The sequence below is a fragment of the Myotis nattereri genome (assembly GCF_964212035.1).
Source record: "Myotis nattereri genome assembly, chromosome: 8".
Taxonomy (NCBI): domain Eukaryota; kingdom Metazoa; phylum Chordata; class Mammalia; order Chiroptera; family Vespertilionidae; genus Myotis; species Myotis nattereri.
Window position 1 is genome coordinate 62,024,984 of NC_138083.1, and position 18,939 is coordinate 62,043,922.

Consider the following 18,939-nt stretch of genomic DNA (forward strand, 5'->3'; position numbering starts at 1 on the left):
TCATCATCATCATCATCATCATCATCATCATCATCATCCATAACCTAATGTACCTTGATAACATGGTTTTTGTATTCAAGGCCTTTTGTATTCAAGGCCTTGTCATACCAAGGCCTTTCCTAAACCCTCTTGTTAAATCAGCATTTGATCCCATCATACTGTCTCTGTGCTTAATGAATATCTGAGACTGAGATACAGTTTTTGAAAGCATGGATCAAAGGCATGCTTCTTATTTACCCTATGGCACATAAACACAACTCAAGAGCATTTTTGGTGAGCTGGCTCTTGTCCACTGTTTATTCATTGTGTAGCACAAAGGGAAGCTGGTCCAAACACATTAGTGCCAATGAACGAACACTGGAGACTCACAAGTAGGTTCTGTTTTCCCACATCTCAAAGAATCTAATTGCTTCCTTTTTTGATCCTCTCAAAAAACATTCTCCTAGGACATTTAAACTTCTGAAGGGGTCTAAAGATAGTGAGTTCTTTCAGGAGCTCAAGGCCAGCTTTTTCTTGGATCACCACATGGGTTCGTGTTGCTTCACACTCAATGGCCCCAATCAATTTTTTAATTAAAAAACTGCTTCTCAACCTTTTCAAATATTAATGTATGTAGAATTAGTTTGAGCATAACTCTCCCTTCCTGTAGCAACTCCATGTACTACCAAAGCCTCCGATTCCGGATCAATATAAAACCCTCCTTCCACCATCATCTTACTTGTGAATGGAAATTCCAAAAATGCTCCTGGCTTTTTGAACCCAGAGAGCAGCTATCTAGCATGAAATTTCCAATGAAGAAGCAAGACATCTGCCTGATGACCGGTTCTTCCCTTCCAGCTGCCTCTCTAGCAGCTCTCTCTTCTGTGTATCTTTCGAAGTGGGCTTCGTTTCACCCTAGGAAAGGTCCCCAACAGCTCTGATGGGTGCCTGACACCCAGGGTGGGGAGGGCAGCAGCATGTGCTGGGAGGGGGTTCAGAGTACGGCGGTGGGTGAGCATTGACATAACACTTCTCAGGGCAAAGCCTGGCCCTACCACTTCAGTGTTGTGAGGTTGGGGAATTGCTTGTTTATCTTGTGCCTTCATTTCTTCATCTGTGAAACTGAGAGAACGATAATATCTAGGACCCATTATTCCATTTGCTAAGGCTCATTTGCCATCTCCACTATAAAGCCTTGCCAGATCTAATTATTTTCCTCTATGTTTTTTTTTAATTTGCAAAAGAGAATATCTATTTATTATTCTCCAATAACAAATGAACTATCAAGCACACTCTTTGCCTGTAAACAGATTTATACAGGAAGTTAAACTGTCAGAAGGTTGTTGTTGGGCATGGACTCAGAGATATCAGTATTACAAAGCAATGATACATTGCCTCTTACATTCATCTCCACTAGTAATAGGTAATGTGCAAATATCAAGAGGCAAAATAGGTCCCAGGTTCAATTCCAGTCAAGGGCATGTACCTTGGTTGCAGGCACATCCTCAGTAGGGATTGTGCAGGAGGCAGCTGATCAATGTTTCTCTCTCATTGATGTTTCCAACTCTCTATCCCTCTCCCTTCCTCTCTGTAAAAAATCAATAAAATATATTAAAAAAGAGGCAAAATAAAAACAGTTGAATTAGTTTTGGGCAACTGTTCTGGCAAGAACAAAATACATACAAATGTATGAGGTTCAAAATACAAATTGTGTAACTTTTGTTGCACTTAAAAGTGGCATTGCTCACTATAAAGACTTATGGCAAAATTCATGCTAATTATTTAAAATGCTATTTTTTTTTGTTAGAGCAATATTAAATAGTAAATAAAAACACTATGATGAATGCACTGAGACACTATGAATGAACGGAAAAGATTTCTGTTTTAGAATATACTTAATCACACTTTTCCCCCTGCTGTTTGAACAAGGAAATCGGCATTTTCCTTTTGCACTGAGCCCCGTAAATTATGTAACTGGCCCTGGTCACTGCTAGTAGAGCAACTTTCCTTCAATATTTTAATTTTTAAATTGTCAGTTTCCTCACAAACTTCTCAAGTGCAGGGCACAGGCCTTTTTATCTTTTATATTTCGTTTCTGTCACAATAATGCCGTTTGAAAGAATAAATGAAAAATGTTTATGAATGAATAAAAGGTAACAAATATTTAAAGAATGGGTATAGAGTACCTCTGAGTTATTTTCCCAATCAGCAGTCCTCAGAGGCCAGGTCACAAAGCCAAAAATCAACTGGTGAGTCTCAATACTCTATGTAATTGAGAATTAGTTACATTCACACATCACGGCAATTTGCCTAGTATTTATATTTTCCACTTCAGTCAGCTTTTGCCCATTTTAAATGGTTTTAACTTGGCTGATTATTTTAATTTTAATTTTTATTTACCTATTTATTTATTTTGCCCAAGAGGAAAACTTGGTTGGTAAATTCCCAGTTGAAATGCAAGTGTTTGGAGCATCTTAACATTTCACAGAAAGGACCAAGGGGTAGTTAAGAAAGTTACATCTTGATTGCATCTTTCAGTCCACTTTATGTCCATTTCAGGAGGTACAAGACACAAAATTCATATAAAAATTACACACTATGAATTCCTTGCATTTTTCACACCCCTCAAAATTGTCTGCTCTCAGCAGTTCCTGAATTTACAAATTTTTTTAAAGGGTACAAATCTATTTTGTAGTTTACTTTGAAAAGTTCCAGGCATCTAGAAGGTATTAACTGCTTTAGATTGTGATTTTTCTACACTTCATCCTTTTATATTAAAATTAGTTCTTATTTGAAAAAGGTTTAAGAGCCTGGCCGGCATGGCTCAGTGGCTGAGGGTCGATCTATGAACCAGAAGGTCACAGTTCGATTCCTGGTCAGGCCACATGCCCAGGTTGCAGGCTTGATCCCCAGTGTGGGGCATGCAGGAAGCAGATGATCAATGATTCTCACTCATCATTGATGTTTCTCTCTCTCTCCCTCTCCCTTCCTCTCTGAAATATATATGTGAAAAAGGTAGAAGATAACTATACTTCTGGTCGCTCTTCTCCCCCTGGACGTATATGTGGAAGTAGTATAAAGGAAAGCCTTGGTCTCCGTAATTTTCAGTGAATAAAACAAAGGTGAAATCCAGAATGTTCTATTTGATAGAATGTTGTCTAAGCTTCTGGAATCCTGCAGAGTGAATAGATGGAAGGACATCATCCCAAAGAAGAGATTTAAGCAGAAGACAATTCTAAGTTGTTCTAAGTTCTAAAATAACTCCCTTGAATTTGATGAAACATTTGTAGAAACTTTTAAGAGTAGGAGCAAGGAAAGAAAGAGAAAGGCAACTCTTATGATTGTGGAATGTTCTCAGTGTGTGGAACATTCGAAGGGCCAGACAAGGACAAAGATATTACCCTTATCATTAAGAATAAAGACCAAAAGGAAAAATCATAGTAACAATGGCAGCTTTTGCAGCTCTCCAACTCTGTAAAGTCCTAGCTGTCTTCCTTCTTGACACCTACTTTCTCCACTGGTGAGTTATATTAGCTATATAACAAGTAAAGATACATTAACTACTGGTAGCTATTGTGTGCAGATTTCTGTACTGCCTTGTGGCTCTGTACCAGCAAAGGTTACACTCTACAGAAGAGAGCAAGGATATAACTATAGAGTTGAGACAACCCCTTGTCCAGATAAGAATCTTCTCTATAGCATCCTTGAAAGATGGCCATCTGCCAACTCTGTTCCAGAGCACTTACAAATATACTTTTGGAGATGGTCATTCCATTCTATGTCACTTGTCTTTTTAGGGATGAAAACAATTATATCCTTCAAATTCTGTACTAATGAAACACAGAATGTTTGGAATGTTGAATAAGCAATGACTTTTTATATAATCTCCTCTTTCTATGCTTCTATGATTATTTCATTTTTCATTACTTGATAAATTTCCAAACTCACATTAGTAGCTGCCTGATTATATATTCGAGAAGCATCCTACAGAGAAAATAGAAATAAACACAAATTCAGTTGCTTGGCAGAGAGGACTTGGGAGTGCTGAAATAGCTGAATGCTGTAGCCTACATTATAAAATGACATTGTGTTGGTACAAAAGATAAGGTCCTTGCTTCACTGTAGAACAAAAGCAATTCATGGAGCTAAAGGTTTTCTATTCAGCATCATCTCCAAAGTAGGCTTTGATCTGGGCAACTATTTTTTTCTTTTAATCTTTATTGTTGAAAGTATTACATAGGTCCTCCTTTTCCCCCCATTAACCTTTTCCAGCCTGCTCCCATCCTCCCCCCTGGGCAACTAGTAAGGTGGCTTAGCTACTCAGAGACTTATAGCCTTTAAGTAGATCAATAATGTTCTTCAATATTCATGCAATTTTTTTTTTCAAGGAGAAACAAGACCCATCAAAGCAAAAAATTATGCTTCACGTATTCATATATTTGTAAAACAGAGAATGGGTGTTATGTTCGGTTTCATCTTGCCTTATGCTGCTGACAGTCCTAATTATCAACTCACCAGGAGCACACACATCTGTGGCAGCATTAGACTTACTGCTCAGAGCGGTGAGAGAGAACAACACCATGGGGGCCCTCAGTGAAAGGGTGTTAGACAGGACGTGGACTTGGGCTTGCATTAGATGATTTTGGGGAGGGTTCAATGAAGTGGGGCTCTGCTGCGGATCAGATGTTGTCAGGAAGTGGGGGTGATTCTATGACTGGAATCTTAATAAATCTTATTTAAAAGGAGGGACAACTGGAGCAAGGCTAAAGCTGGAATTGATAGGAAGCAGCAGTCACTCAAATTACCTGGGAGAGAGGGACGTTTGGTCATATTTGTAATTTAGAAAATGTTCGTGTTTTGTCTGTGTTCAGATAAGACTGTGGAGTGGTCTTGTTTTTGTCTTGATTCATCACAGTCCTAGAGTGGCCTTGTCCGATGTTGAGGTTCTGTAACATTGTTTATGTGTAACAGGAGAGCGCCAGAGCCTAGCTTTGAGAGCAGGCCAGATCCTAGGAACATGGAGGTCTCAGTGATAGTGGAGGCCAGCTACGGGTATCAGGGACAGCTTTGTCCCTTCTCATAATATTTTTATATGAGATTAGAAGTCTCACAAGGCCAGACGCCATGGTTTTTTTTTTCCATTCCTGCTATATTAAATATTTATACTAGTATATAGCCTAGATTTTAGAAGGTGTTCAATAAAGAATCTTTAAATGAATGAGTATTCAAATGAATGAGTAGATGAATGGGCTGTAGATATTCTCTAACAGTCTTTTATTTCAATTACTTTTAAAAGAGTTAAACAAAATGAAAGGAGTTCCTGTATTCTTAGTGTAGGCGGATATAAAGATGAGTCAGTTGGATTCAATTTGGAGACAGTCTTACCTTGAGGAATGTACTTGCCCAGGTTCAGTTCATGCCTATTGTCACATGCAAGTATAAATAGTGCCCCCTTTCATTCTCGATATTTCTGTGGTTTGGGTGATAAAATATATGATCACCGTAATCATAGAAGGGAGGACTGCTTCAGAATAACAACCTGTGGGTACCAGTCATGGGGTCCCTAAATAGGAGGTGACAAATGAGAGGACTGTGAATGCTTCCTGCTCTCAATTCTTAGAATCTTTGGGCAATATTTAAAGAGGCAAGTAGGAAATGGACTTACTCTAAGCAATAATATTGAAAGCCACCTAAAAACATGACTTACTGTTAATAGTCTGCCCCAATAGGGTAATCAAGAATGTACATAACTAACATTTGTCACATTTATTCCATTATAGTAATTCTATTAAAATTCATTTATATTTCTTGAATATATTTTGTTAGAGAATGAACAGAGTTGACCTACAATTTACTATGAATAATTCCATGTTGATAATTCAAATGGCATGCACAGGAAGACTAAGCTATTTTGTACAAGGTAACTGAACAATCATTGTGTCCATCATTGTTCTGTCTCCTCATTGGTAAAATTTGCTTGACAATAATTTTACATAGAAATAATAATTAAAATGTATTTTTGTGTGTGATCTTATGCAGTGTTCCATCTCCTGAATTAATCAGGAAATTTATTTCATAAGTACTATCTGCTATGGAGCCTTCTATAAAGTCACTGTTCTATTTTTTCTGTCCATGTAAACCTCTCTTATTTTGTATGTAAAGATGTGGCCTGCATTTTTAACAGGCTCACAAGGTGATTTAATGTACTCAAGGTTTAAGATCCGCTGAAGTCCTCGTCATTATTACCACCACCACCACAGCTGTCAATCTGGCCATGAGGAGGAGTCAGAGGGTCCTTCTAGAACTGGCCTGCTTTAGGTTCCATACGACATTTTGGCAGTAACCTTACAAGAAGACCTGGGAGGCAACCCCCCCGCCCCCCCCCCACCACCACCCCAGAGTTGAATGTAATGACTTCAACCTCCAGAGGGTCACCTGACTTCAGTTTGTCCCTTTTCAACCCTAACTTTCCTGAAGCACCAAAAAAAATTGCCCACTTTGTTAAAAATCCTTCTTTGCATTCTTTCAAAGTGGATGATTTCTAATTATTTAAAACAGGAATGATCTTATATTCTAAATGTGCTTTTGTGTTAAAATAAGGGGAAAAACTGGCAAATAGATATGTGCCTAGGCTTGGATAAAGGTGCAGAAATTCTGCATATAATTCTGTGAGTATAGAGCAGTAAAAGAAGTGTAGTCATAAGTCATATTTTTTCCATGAGTCAAAGCTATATATATATATACTGTATACTCACACTAGATTTCTAACTCTCCCTCAAAATTTGGTTTGCTCACATTTAAAGAATATTGAAGATTATTCCACTGGTATTAAATCATAATGATAATGTTGATAATAGTATCTTACCCAAGGGCACAGCGAGTACAAGTGACTCAGGCAGGACTTGAACCCATACTTACCTGGTGTCTAAGCCTCAGTTCTTGTCACCATACTACACTGCTCTTTGGCAAGAAAGTCATGGATATGTTATATCAAATTACTTCTTACACTAAGCTGTTGCATGTAGTTTCCTGGGCCTATACTTAGGCCTCGGCAAGTGAATGAGAAAATTGGAATATTGGCATATAGAGCAGTACTTATGACACCGGGCTTACAATGAAGAGAATTGGTTACAAAGGTGGGAGAGGAATCCAGAGCCACACAGGGGATGGTAAAGTAACCCAGGGATCTGCAATCTCGGGAAGCCACTACCGCCCTTGACTGAGAGACAGCAGGTGGCGGCCAAGTTACCCGAGGGAGCAGGAACCCCAATAAGCCGGTCCATAAAGGAGTTCCAGCCACTCTGAAGTGGCCACTTGGGGCAGAGAAATAAGATAAAAAACACCTGGTTTCTCCTTTGCTGTTACATTCATGTCTCCTGACACTCGAATCTCCTCCTACCCGCCAAACCCAAGAACCTGAAAAAACAACCTTTATGGATTGTTTGTTCCCCTCTCTACCGAACTGAGTGAGAAAAGGACAAGGATTGAGTTGGAGGACAGACAGACCGAAACAGTCACATCCATGCTGGATTTTGTTATTTTCCAGAAAGAAAAAAAAAATGTATTTTAAGGCTCCTTTAAATAGCAAGCCCCCTGTACTTAGACTAACTTGATTGAACAACAAAAAATCTTTTGTCACATGTGACTTTAAAAACACCTATTATGTACTCTGGCCGGTTGGTTCAGTGGTTAGGCTCTACCGAAGGGTCTCTGGTTCAATTCGGTCCCAGGCACATACCCAGGCTGCAGGTTCTATCCCCTGCCCCCGGTCCCATGCAGGAGGTAACCAATTGATGTCTCTCTCTCTCCGTGTCGCCCTCTCCCCACCCCCTTCCACTCTCTCTGGGTCTCTGGAGGAAGTTCTGGTGAAGTTCCTGGACCCTGAGTTGCAGTCGGTTGTGCTCTGGGGACTGACAGCTGACACTTTCTGATTACCTGGCCGGCTCAGAAGGGGAGGGTTAGAGCGCCCTCTACGGGAGAGCTGGTCCCGGCTGGCGTGGTGGCTGGGCACCTTTCAAGCCTTTCTGCAGTATTGTCATGAGCAACGTCCTCCCCGCTCTCCGTTCTCCCTCCCCAAATACTCCCTGAAATATATGGCTGTGGTCTTATTAAATATTGCGTCAAAGGAGACTCAGTACAGATTATATTTTGTGTGTGCTGTCACACATTTAGAGAAATGGCCAGATTAACGACTCACAAAAAACACGAGACAGCTGCCAAAACGACGAAGTTTCAGTGCGCTCAGAGCTCGGCAGCAGGAGATGGCCGGGCAGCTCCTCGGGGATCTGAGGAGAAAGCAGACAGGATGTCTTCGGGGAGGGTGGCTGTCTTGATTTACAGGATTAAAATAAAATTTTTTTTTTATCCTGCGGTTTTTGAAGGAGGTGGCTATGTGGGAGTACTCTCTGGTTAAGATCACAAACTTTGAAGTCTGTGTTTCTTTTTCTTTTCACAAGTCTGTCCCCTTTTCTCTACCCCTATTACCACGGCTCCTCATCTGTGCTTACTGCCACAGCCACTAACGCTCCCCTGCCCGGCCTCCCTCTCCTCAGTGGGAAATTTCTAAGCAAATAAGATGAGCCATACCTACTCAGGATCTTTCAATGGCTCCCCCAGCCTCTGGGATAATGTTCAAAATCCAGGGGGCAAAATTATGGCTGTCATCTCACCTGCAGTCCCATTCTGGCAAGTCCTAGGCACTCACCTTTAAGGTCAACCCATACTTCTAGGAAAGCTCCATTCTCCCCAAGCCAGGTAAGCCAACACCCTAGCAGCTCATAATGGTTGCCTGCCCCTCTGCCTCCCAGCAAAGCCGAGCCTTATTCCTTTGAGTATTGCCCAACATCCAACACCTGGGATTAAAACTGTGTTAATGGTATTTGAAAAGCACTTTACACTTTACACAGTGTTATCTCATACTTGCTCCTTTAATCCCACAGACACATGTAGGACTGAGAAGTCTGTGGACTTGGGTGTGAATCCCTATGCAGCCAAGGACTGGCGAAAGGCACGGACCACACTTCACCTCAGCCTCCAGTAATTCCAATTCGGGCTTGTTATGAGGCTGCAATAAAACAATATCTGGCTCGCAGCCGGAACTATAAACTTGACTCCCCTTTCTCACCCCAAGCTTGGCGAGCTGCTTCTCTTATTTCTACAGCAACCCCTCCTTCTCTGAGCTCCGGAGGCCACCGAGGGTGCCAACTCTGAAGCACTGTGCCTATGTTGCATCGGGTAGAGCAATCCTTAATGGAGTGTGCAGGCACCACGTGGAGAGGGCACTGATGCAGGGAGCTAAATAAGGGGTCCTGGGAGGCAGGAGTTGGATGGAGGGGACTCTGGCAGACGTTGGTCAACCAAGGGAAAGAGGCTCCCGAGGGCACACTCCACTGAGGGGTGGGGGGGGCACCCACGCCTCCCGGACTCCCAGTCTCCCCCAAGTGGCCGGTGCCGGCACCCCCCACTTCACCTCTCCTATTGCCCTCCCTTCCCAGCACCAGGTACTGTCTCAGGGAACTCAAAAAGCAAGTAGGGTCCCAGGGCGGAGAAGGCTGGGGGGAACGCAGCCCCCGCGCGAGCGGTGGGGAGCGAGGCCCCGCCCTCCTGCCCCCACCCGGCGCGCCGGCTGGCTGCGGGCCGGACATGCGCACCGGGCGGCTGGGCGCCGGGCGCCGGGAGGCCGGGGAGCGCGCGTGCAGTTCCTCGCTGCCGGGAGCAGGCGCGGGCCGGAGCGGGCGGGCGCGGAGGGGAGCCGGCCCGCCGGGAGCTGGAGCAGGACGCGGGAGCGGGAAGCGCGCCCCCAGCGCCGCCGCGGGAGGAGTGAAGTGTGCGAGGACGCAGCGGCTCACCCGCGAGCCTGGAGCGCAGCGTCCCGGGGATGCGAACGGCGGGAAGCCACCACGCTACTGTACCCCGAGAGCTCTGGCGGCAGTGACCTCAGCAAGGAGAGAGCGAGGCGGTGGCGAGTTCCGCGGGATCCTCGGGCCAGGGGTGCGGGGGGCGGCGGCGCGGGAGCGTGGGGCGCAGACCGGGCGGGGCGGGGGACAGTGATGAGCCAGCGCGCAGGGAGGCTGCACGCCGCTGCCGCCACCTGGAGCATCTGCCGCCCGAGCTGCTGCTCGCGGTCCGGGCCCCGGCCATGGAGACGCTGAATGGCCCCGCGGGAGGCGCTCCGGACGGGAAGCCGCAGCCGCCCGGCCAGCACCACCGCCACCACCACCTCTACCCGCTGGCTGAGCGGAGGCGGCTGCACCGCGCTCCCTCGCCCGCCAGACCCTTCCTCCAGGACCTGCACGGCCGGCCCGCGGCGGCTGGCCCGGCCCCGGCCACCCGCTCCTCTGGCCGATCCCCGGCCCCCGCCGCCCCGCGCTCGCCCAGCCTGGCAGGCAAGACGCCGCCCTCGCCCGGGACCCTGGCCGCGCCCGGCCGCCTCTCCCGGCGCAGCGGTGGTGCCCCCGGCGTGAAGGAGAAGCCGCCGCCAGGGGCCAGGGCTGCGGGCGGGGCTAAGGCCACTCCGGGCCCCAGAAGGGCGGCGCGCGCGGCGCCCGCGGATCCGCTGCCCCGGGCGGGGAAACCGCCGCCGTCGCCCGGGGCCGAGCCGCTGTGCGCTGCTGCTAAGAGCCGCAAAACCAAACGCGGCTCCGGGGCGCTCCCCGCCCGCGCGGCGGGGCCCCAGCCCCCCAACCCGCCGGTGCCCGCGGTGATTCTCGCCGTGACCTCCGCGGTCGGCCTCCCCGCCTCCGGCTCGCGCATCAGCCACACGGACAGCAGCTCGGACCTATCGGACTGCCCCTCCGAACCGCTGTCCGACGAGCAGCGCCTGCTCCCCGCCGCCAGCAGCGACGCTGAGTCTGGCACGGGTTCTAGCGACCGGGAATCTCTGCGAGTAGTCTCCGCGACGAGTCCCGCAGCTCGGGGGGCGCCGCTACTCAGCCCCGAGCCCCCCGCATTCCTCGCCGCGCCCCCCGCCGCCAGCGCTTTCCTTGGGGGTCGGAGCAGCCCGGGCAGGGTCCCCGCGGGGTCCCCCGGCCCCAGCGGGGCAGAGGATGCCGGGGGGCGCGCGCCGCCAGAGCGAGGGGTGCCCGGGACCCCCAAGGAGCCCGGCCCGGGCGAGCAGCCCCCACTGGCCCCGGCGGTGGAGGAGGAGGAGCTGCTGCGGGAGATGGAGGAGCTGCGCTCGGAGAACGACTATCTCAAGGTGAGCAGCGGGCGCTGCGCAGGGGTTCCGAGACGGACCCCCAAGGGTCTGCTGGCCGCGAGCCCAGCCTCCCGGGTCCTGATGAGCGCTTTCCCCTTCTGCCTTTCACTTCCCTGTCCCCGAACACGCTGGGTGTTTGGAACTTAAGCCACAACTTCTGGAAGAAGCAACAAGACCTGTGGGTCCAGGCAGGTTCTCAACGCACGTAGCTTTTCTTGTTTCTAGAAGCCTTGCTTCCCTCTCCGGATGCCCGTTCCCCTGTCAGTGTGCCGTGGGAGAAGTGGTTTTCATCGCATTCTGCATGCACATCGAACCCCCATCACCTGTGAGAGCGGGTTCTTCCCCATCTAGGACCTCTGGTCCCCGCACCTGCGGCTGTGTCTGCCTCCGGAGGCTGCGGCGGGCCAGGCTCTTGTTATTACAGAAAATCAGGCGCTGGGTGTCTCCCTCCGGGTTCAGACAGCACGGGCAGAGGGGTCCTTTAAGTGGGGCCTGGTTTGAGGGACAACAGTGTTTTGCTTCCCAGGCCTCAGTAAGCGTCCGTGAGCCGGGTTTTCCGTGTCAGGAGGGGCCACTTGATTCCCTCCACAGGCCAGCACTTTCGAGGGAATTGCAACCTCTGCCGGTATTTTCCGGCAAGGCCTGCGAGCCATGGCCTGTTGGTCTTGTTAGCCTTTGGGCACTGAACCTGAATCCATGTTTTCTCGGAGGAGGAGAGCTGACTGGTGCTGCATGCAGAACAGCGGGCTTAGACAATGTTGGGTGGTGGGTGGGGGTGAAGACAATTGAGGTGTGAGGTGCCTTGAGAGAATATAAAGGTGATTATATTGAGGGCAATGGTTTTAATTTATTGTAATCCTCAGGTTAGTAAAGAGCTCCAGTGATGCAAACAAATCCATGCTTCTGTCAAAAGATGGTGTATATCTCCTCTCAATCCACTTGGGTGGGCCTCCTTTATCAGTGGGCTATATGATTGGCACTGTTTTCTCAGCAAATGCTGAACCTACCTGTTTGAGGCCCAGTTTCTGGTCAGTGGGACCAAAGGTGTGGGCTTTTAAGAGGAATGGTGGTGAAGTGTGCAGTGCAAACTGGAATCAGTTAACTGCCTAGTGTTCTAAAGCGAAGCCTTTTATCAGGAGCTGCTCTTGACCAATTGAACCCAGTAGTTATTTTATCATGTGCAAAGAAGTAACAATGAGGCGGAGGAGAGACCTGGGAAAAGAGTAGATGAGGGCTTGGAGTGAGATGTTTCAAATAGTACATTTGCTTTTGTCACCTACTCTTATGTAACAGACAACAGGGTGAAATTCAGAGGTGTTGAAGAGAAAGGGCCACTATATTTCGTGACTCTCTGAAAGCAGCACTTTGGTAAATCGTCAACAAATGCAGTCTTCCTGAGGGCGAGAAAGATAATCTTGTTCAGTTTTGAGCCCCAACTCTGGGCATAATCCCTGACCCTCTGTGTTTCTGGTTAAATGATGTTTATGCCAATTATGACTGCTAAACAAGAAAAAATTTTAAAGATATTACTCATTATATCTTTGATTTTAAGGTAGGCAGTCTGACATCATTTCAGGGTTCATTCCTAGTAACTGGCTATTTGTTTTATTTTTTCACATTGTTGGTTTCTCAGTGAATTGGATATATGTCTGACCCTGGAGTCTCGTCTAGAATATTTGATATTTTAGTGAATCTTCACAACAACATAGGGTATGGTTGTTGGTATATTATAATCCCAATTTCACAGGCAAGGATGCTGAGACCCAGACAACTTAAATGACTTCCCCAAGGTCATACAGCTGGTAAGTGGTGCCACCTCCAGAGCCTTTGCTCTGTTCCCTGCACCAGGCTGCATCCTCCTTCCAGCAAGGCTGCTTTGCTCAGAGTTCGCTGCTTGCTTTGGAGCTGTTGTATTCGCTCCAAGTGCTCCCAGGGTTTAGCTTTTCCTAGGGGCCCTATTTTCTTTTTAGGTGAAAGGGCCATAATGAACATCTCTTCCCTAGCCTGTGTATAAGTGGTCATATAAGTCCCACTGGCAATGGTTAATTTGTGGGAAATGTTCAGTTGCCATTTCCTGTGGAGCAAAGGTCACGGCCAACTGTTCACTATGCCTGAGTCCATCTCCCAGCCTTTCTCGAACAGCAGGAGAGAGAAGTGGGCAGAGGTGGTTTGAAGGAGGAGAGGAGACCAGAAGAACACTCACAAATATATGTGTGAGTTACATGTTTGGTCATTCCCGAGATTAAATTACAATAGTTCAATTTGAGGAAGACACAGCAATTCTGGTAGACTTCCAAAGGTCAGCGAACCCGCCCACTTAATGCAAATCTGGGAGGGGAGCATCCATGACCTCATGGAGCAGAGGCAGTGGCATGCCTTTGCACGTGGTATTTAGAGCATGCACATTATAAGTTGGAGCTTCTCTTTTTGTTGTTCTTGTTGCTCAGCGGCACTCTTGAAGATGGTAGGTAACAGTGCATCCTTGACCTACTGCTTTCCCAGGGACTGCTGCCCAGAACTCTGGCGATTGGATAGAGCATCTCTCTGTTCAAATGTTATCTAACAAGAAGAGACCCAGCCCAGAAATTGTACTTCACTATATTCTGGAGGAATGTGACAGTATTAAGTATTACATTCTTTTCTGAGTCAGTTTTGTCACCATTACTGTACAAGACTGCCACACTTTCTGAGGTAGAATGACGATGGGGTAACAAAGCAGAAAAACAAGGCCTGCGAAGTCATAGGAGAATGTCTTATTGATCAGGAAATTCAAGTGGAATTCTCTTGTTTTTGAGCCAGACTGCTGTATTTTTTTTTTATTTTTTTTATTTTTTTAAATAGCAAATGCCAACAGAGAAGTGCATGCATTCTGTTGTGCTGTTCGGGGCTGTCCTTGACCCTGCTTTCTGTTCCTTTACTACCTTCATCAAAGGGCAGCAAGGTGACTCAAAGAAAAAATGCAAAAATCACTCAATCCATTTTTCATGAACGCAGTCAGAAAAGCATTCTGTTGTCCCTTTAGCTCTGGTGAACTTGGATGTATTTGGAAGTGTTCAGAAATTAAGTTCAGGTTCCCAAAGGCCTCTGCTTCTTTCTCAAACCAAACCCAAGCATGTTTCATAGTGAGGACTTCTACAAAATGTTGCTGGTGTGTTTCCCCTGCCCACCTGTCTGCCACCACTGTGTTTCTGCTTGAGTGCTGTGAGGTAATCAGGCAACCTTACTGCTCTTTGTGAACGTATTAATTATGTTCTCTGTTTCCACAAGCTATTCAGGAGGATTTAATCACTGAGTTTATTGGCCTATTTTGAACATGTCTTTCACATTACGGGTGGTGCACTCATAACACCCTCACTCTTGCTCCCGAAGAGTGTACTCCCAATTGCAATGTCCTGTGGGATGAGCAAGGATTGGTGTGGGGAAGGGCTGCCTCTTTTTGCTCTGTCATTTCATAAGAATTTTTTTTGGTTAAAACAAAAGAAGCCAGTGCTAGCTAGCTACAAGGACAAATAACATTGAATTCTTTGAGAGGAAAAATTTCCCAAGGGAGATCACTGGGAAGGTCTTTTTGTTTTTTTTACGGTGCACTGATCCAATCTTACCATTCTGTTTCTCACTTGAGGTTGTCTCCTGAGTTTCAGGCTCTGATATGGTTTTGTTAAATTTGGCTGCCTGGGTTCTAAGTGCTCAGTGTGGCCCAGAGGCGGGGACACTGTAAGGCAGGGCCCAGCAGTTCTGAAGTGCTTCAGCTCCTCCGTCCCTCTTCTGGACCCTGCTCCTCCTCCCTTTCCTTTGGCAGGGTAAAGTGGACAGCATTTCTATTCTTTCCTGACATCCCACTTTCCACATCCATTCTTTATTCACTCTGTGAAAGAGCTGCTGTAGTAATCTTGGGTGGCAAGATAATGTAGACCAGGGCCAACAGCCCATCAGCTGCTGGGTGAACTACCACTTGGTAAACAATGGTAGCAGCCCCTGAGCCTTCTTAGCTACAGCTGGGACTCTGCAGAGAACATTTCCATTGTCCAGAGGGAAATGAGGCGGGTTATTTGTGTATTACAACAGACAATAGTTTCTGTCTACAACTCCCCGAAGATGGAATTATTGCAGCAGTAGCCAGATGACTCCTCCTACTGTCCAAATTGGGCCTATTTAAGGAGTGGTTATTAAATCAATAGTAGTTATTGATTTGGGGTTGTTTAAAGGAGATTGTGACTTGGATAAAATTATCTATATGATCAAGAATTTGCATCAGTTATACTAAGAAACCATGGATTTGGGTTTTACTTTATATTTATGGCTAAAACTGTTCTCCTAGAGGTTTTCATTGAAACATTTCATTTTAATCTTGGTGGATAGTGATTTTCAAACTAACTACATTAATTTTACTTTAGTGCTCCAATGGTATCTGGTTATTACTCTAATTTATATGTATATAAAATAGGCTCAATTTGTTATCTGTAGGCAAAGGGGGATAGTTGAAGAGATTCACACCACTTCATGATTTCATTTTAGATACAAAATTTGAAAAAATTAATTAAAAAACTAGATGAGCTTTTCAATGAGATAATGATCTAACATTTAAGTATCCGATAGATCTGATGCTAATTTAATACAAAACTGTTGATTAAGAGCAATATTTTTCTTATTAACTTCTGTGTATAAACAAAACAGTAATTTTTCACTTTTACTTACTATGTCTAAAGTACATCTGCCAGAAACATTATATGTTCTGCTTGATTTGGCTTTCTTAAACATTTAAATGACAGACATCTTATGGTTCTTTAATACAAATTAGAGCATGCCGTCAGAAAATTAATGTAGTTAGTTTGAAAATCACTATCCACCATGACCCTAATCTGAATAATCACAGTTTTTGCTTTCCAAATGTCTGCTGCCAGCTAACAGGGTTTATAATTTGCTTTTTGGGGTAACTTCTTTTCACTGAACCTGAAAATTGCTTTTTTTCAAGGCTCCAGGAAAAGAGTTTAAACACTGGCTTCATCCCATCTCTGAAACAGACTAGTATTGGGAAGCCATTTAAACTTTTAGAATAGCAACTTCCTCATTTTAAAAAGGGGGGTGTCTTAATATCTTTGTTGCACATTACAATGTTTTTCTTAGGACCAGTTGTGATAATGGATATACTTGCATACTGACAATTGTCAAGCTCTAAATGTTAGCCTGCTTTTGTTATTTTACACTGACAGTGGGCTTTTAAAAGTACAATTTGAAGCCTATTATTATTTCATTCGGTCTGGTTTTTGCAAATAATGTATAGTATTTATTGGAAAGATCGTGTGCTTGGAATCAGACAGTCTGGGTTAGCAGTCTAACTTCCATTTATTAGCTGGGACTTCAGACATGTCAACCAGTGTGGGTTTGCTTTTCTTGTCTACACAGTGAGATTAATATGTTCCTGGGAGGGTTATTATAGGGTTACTAATGAAGGTAAAGTGCTTAATAAAGAATGTCTTCTACAAATTTAGGTAAAATATGAGTTGTAAAAGTAATGATTCAAATACATGAAATTATGGTCTCTTCCTAATTTAGCCTCGGTGCAATTAATGTTGGTAATTATTTATGTCAAAAATATCAGCTGTTTATATCTGGCCTACTCCATGGCTTGGAGGTGTGGGTTCTTCTAGCCCTTAAGTAGTTTTTTAGCCTGCATTGGTTATTTACGCATCTACTGGTATATAACACATCAGCATTTAACATTAGGCCGACAAGGGCTCTCCCATTACAAAGTCTGAAAATTCAAGAACATTTTTATGCCTGGAAGTTGTATCATATCTTCTTATGACTGTATCACATTTTAAAAACTTTGGTTTGAATACCAAGTAATTACAAGCATTAGTGACTTTGGCTTTTAGGGACAAGCTTTCCAGATGGAAAAGCAGTCATAAACAATTCCTTCTGTGAACAGCATGGCCACAGACACTGTCTATTTGTGTGTGTGCGTGTGTGTACATATGGTGATTATTTTTTGTATTGAACTATTTTTTATTAGTTCTACCCAGTGACACAAATACCTTTTAAGTGTCCTCAGACACAAGGGTAAAGACTAGACTCTTTCATAGTCTGACTCATCATATTCATGGATGGAACCTGGGTGAAACTTGACCTTGATTTTGAAGATACTCTCTTTATCAAAAGGATGACATCCACAGGGCCCACTTACAGCTTTCCGTCTGTGGTCGGTCTCCTCCAGCATGGGCCGAGTCAGGGCACAGCTCCTGCACTGCGTCCTCCAAGCCTCAGTGGGGGGAGCGGGCATCAGCCACAACCTCTTTGCTGAAGGTTGGCAAGGACCTTCATGAAATAGCTGAGTTCTCCAGTCCTCTGAAGAGCTCAGCCAGTCCATTCTGTTCATTTTGTTCAATGTAGGCCATTCTCTTGATTAGGTAGTGTGGACAGGGTGGAGAGAATCTACACGCTGGAGTTGAGGGAAAGCAATGGCACCTCTGGGCTTCCCCATAGACTACCGCATACAGTTGAGGATGGCTGAAGAACTGTCTTCACCCTGTTTATGCCAATCTGTTCTTCCATAAAGATTCCTAATGTGTTTATTTGTTACACTTTTGTATTTAATCTTACGCAAGATAAAATACCCTTCAGGAGGCTTCTTTCTGTTCAATTTCTTATCTACCTGAAGCTTTGAGATTGGGAAACTTGTGCTTTTTTTTTTTTAATATATTTTATTGATTTTTTACAGAGAGGAAGGTAGAGGGATAGAGAGTTAGAAACATCGATGAGAGAGAAACACCGATCAGCTGCCTCCTGTACACTCCCCACTGGGGATGTGCCCGCAACCAAGGTACATGCCCTGGACCGGAATCAAACCTGGGACCCTTGAGTCTGCAGGCTGACGCTCTATCCACTGAGCCAAACTGGTTAGGGCTTTTTTTTTTTTTTAAAGTTTTTTTCTTCTTTTATTTGAGTCTTGATATTAATTGAACAAAACAAATGGGAATGACTGCGTGTATCTTATTTTGGAGGTATTTTAACTATCAATTATCAAACAAATCAAGAAAAATCTTAGCATGCTTTCCTTAATCTCCCTCCTTCTAAATAGTTCCTTGTTAAAATCTTTAGTAATACTTCAGTAGAATTTATGTCTCACATATTGCAGCTCTGTCTAGGGGATTGAGAAAATTATTTTTATAATTAGGCTACATGACTGGAACAAACAAAGCTGCAGTTATGTCTGATATTGGTCATCGTTATGATTTGGTCTTTCTACGTGCTGACCAGTGCTGTGTAGTCATTCCACACACATTTATTGAGGACCTGCGGTATGGCTCGCACTCCTCTGGGGGCCGTGAATGCTAAGAAGAACAAGACACTCAAAGTGTCTGCCCTCATGGGACTTACCTTTTAGTGTGGGCGACAGATGATAAAAGAGGTGGAAGAATATAGAGCAAACCAGGGACGAGAGACAGTGGGTTGGGGAGGGAAGGTGGTCAGAGAATGCAATGGGCGTCCTCCAAATAATGAGACCGGAGCCTCACAAAGTGCTGGGAGGAGCGTTTTAAGGAGAGGCCGTAACAGGTGAAAGGCCTGGAGCAGTTCTCTACCTTTTGGGACAAGAGAAGCCGGGAGCTCAGAGGCCCTGGGGAGGCCTTTGAGGAATTTCTGGGTGTGATGGGAGGCCCCTGGAGGGTTTGAGTGTGGGAGGAGGTCCGAGTTCCATATTGAAAGGATAGCTGTCTGGGTTGAGAATGGGCTGTGGAGAAGGAGAGGGTGAGGGGAAGCAGGGG

The 18,939-nt window shown here is 45.2% G+C and overlaps 1 protein-coding gene across 1 annotated transcript in view; it reads left to right on the plus strand.

The window, feature by feature from the left end:
* Positions 1–10,102: 10,102 nt before the first annotated feature.
* The window catches only part of MTCL1 (microtubule crosslinking factor 1), a 125,928-nt gene continuing 117,091 nt past the window's right edge, over positions 10,103–18,939 (plus strand). Inside the window, 1 exon segment of the mRNA XM_081097863.1 lies at positions 10,103–11,176. Within this exon segment, the coding sequence (XP_080953989.1) occupies positions 10,118–11,176 (1,059 nt within the window). The 5' untranslated portion in view covers positions 10,103–10,117.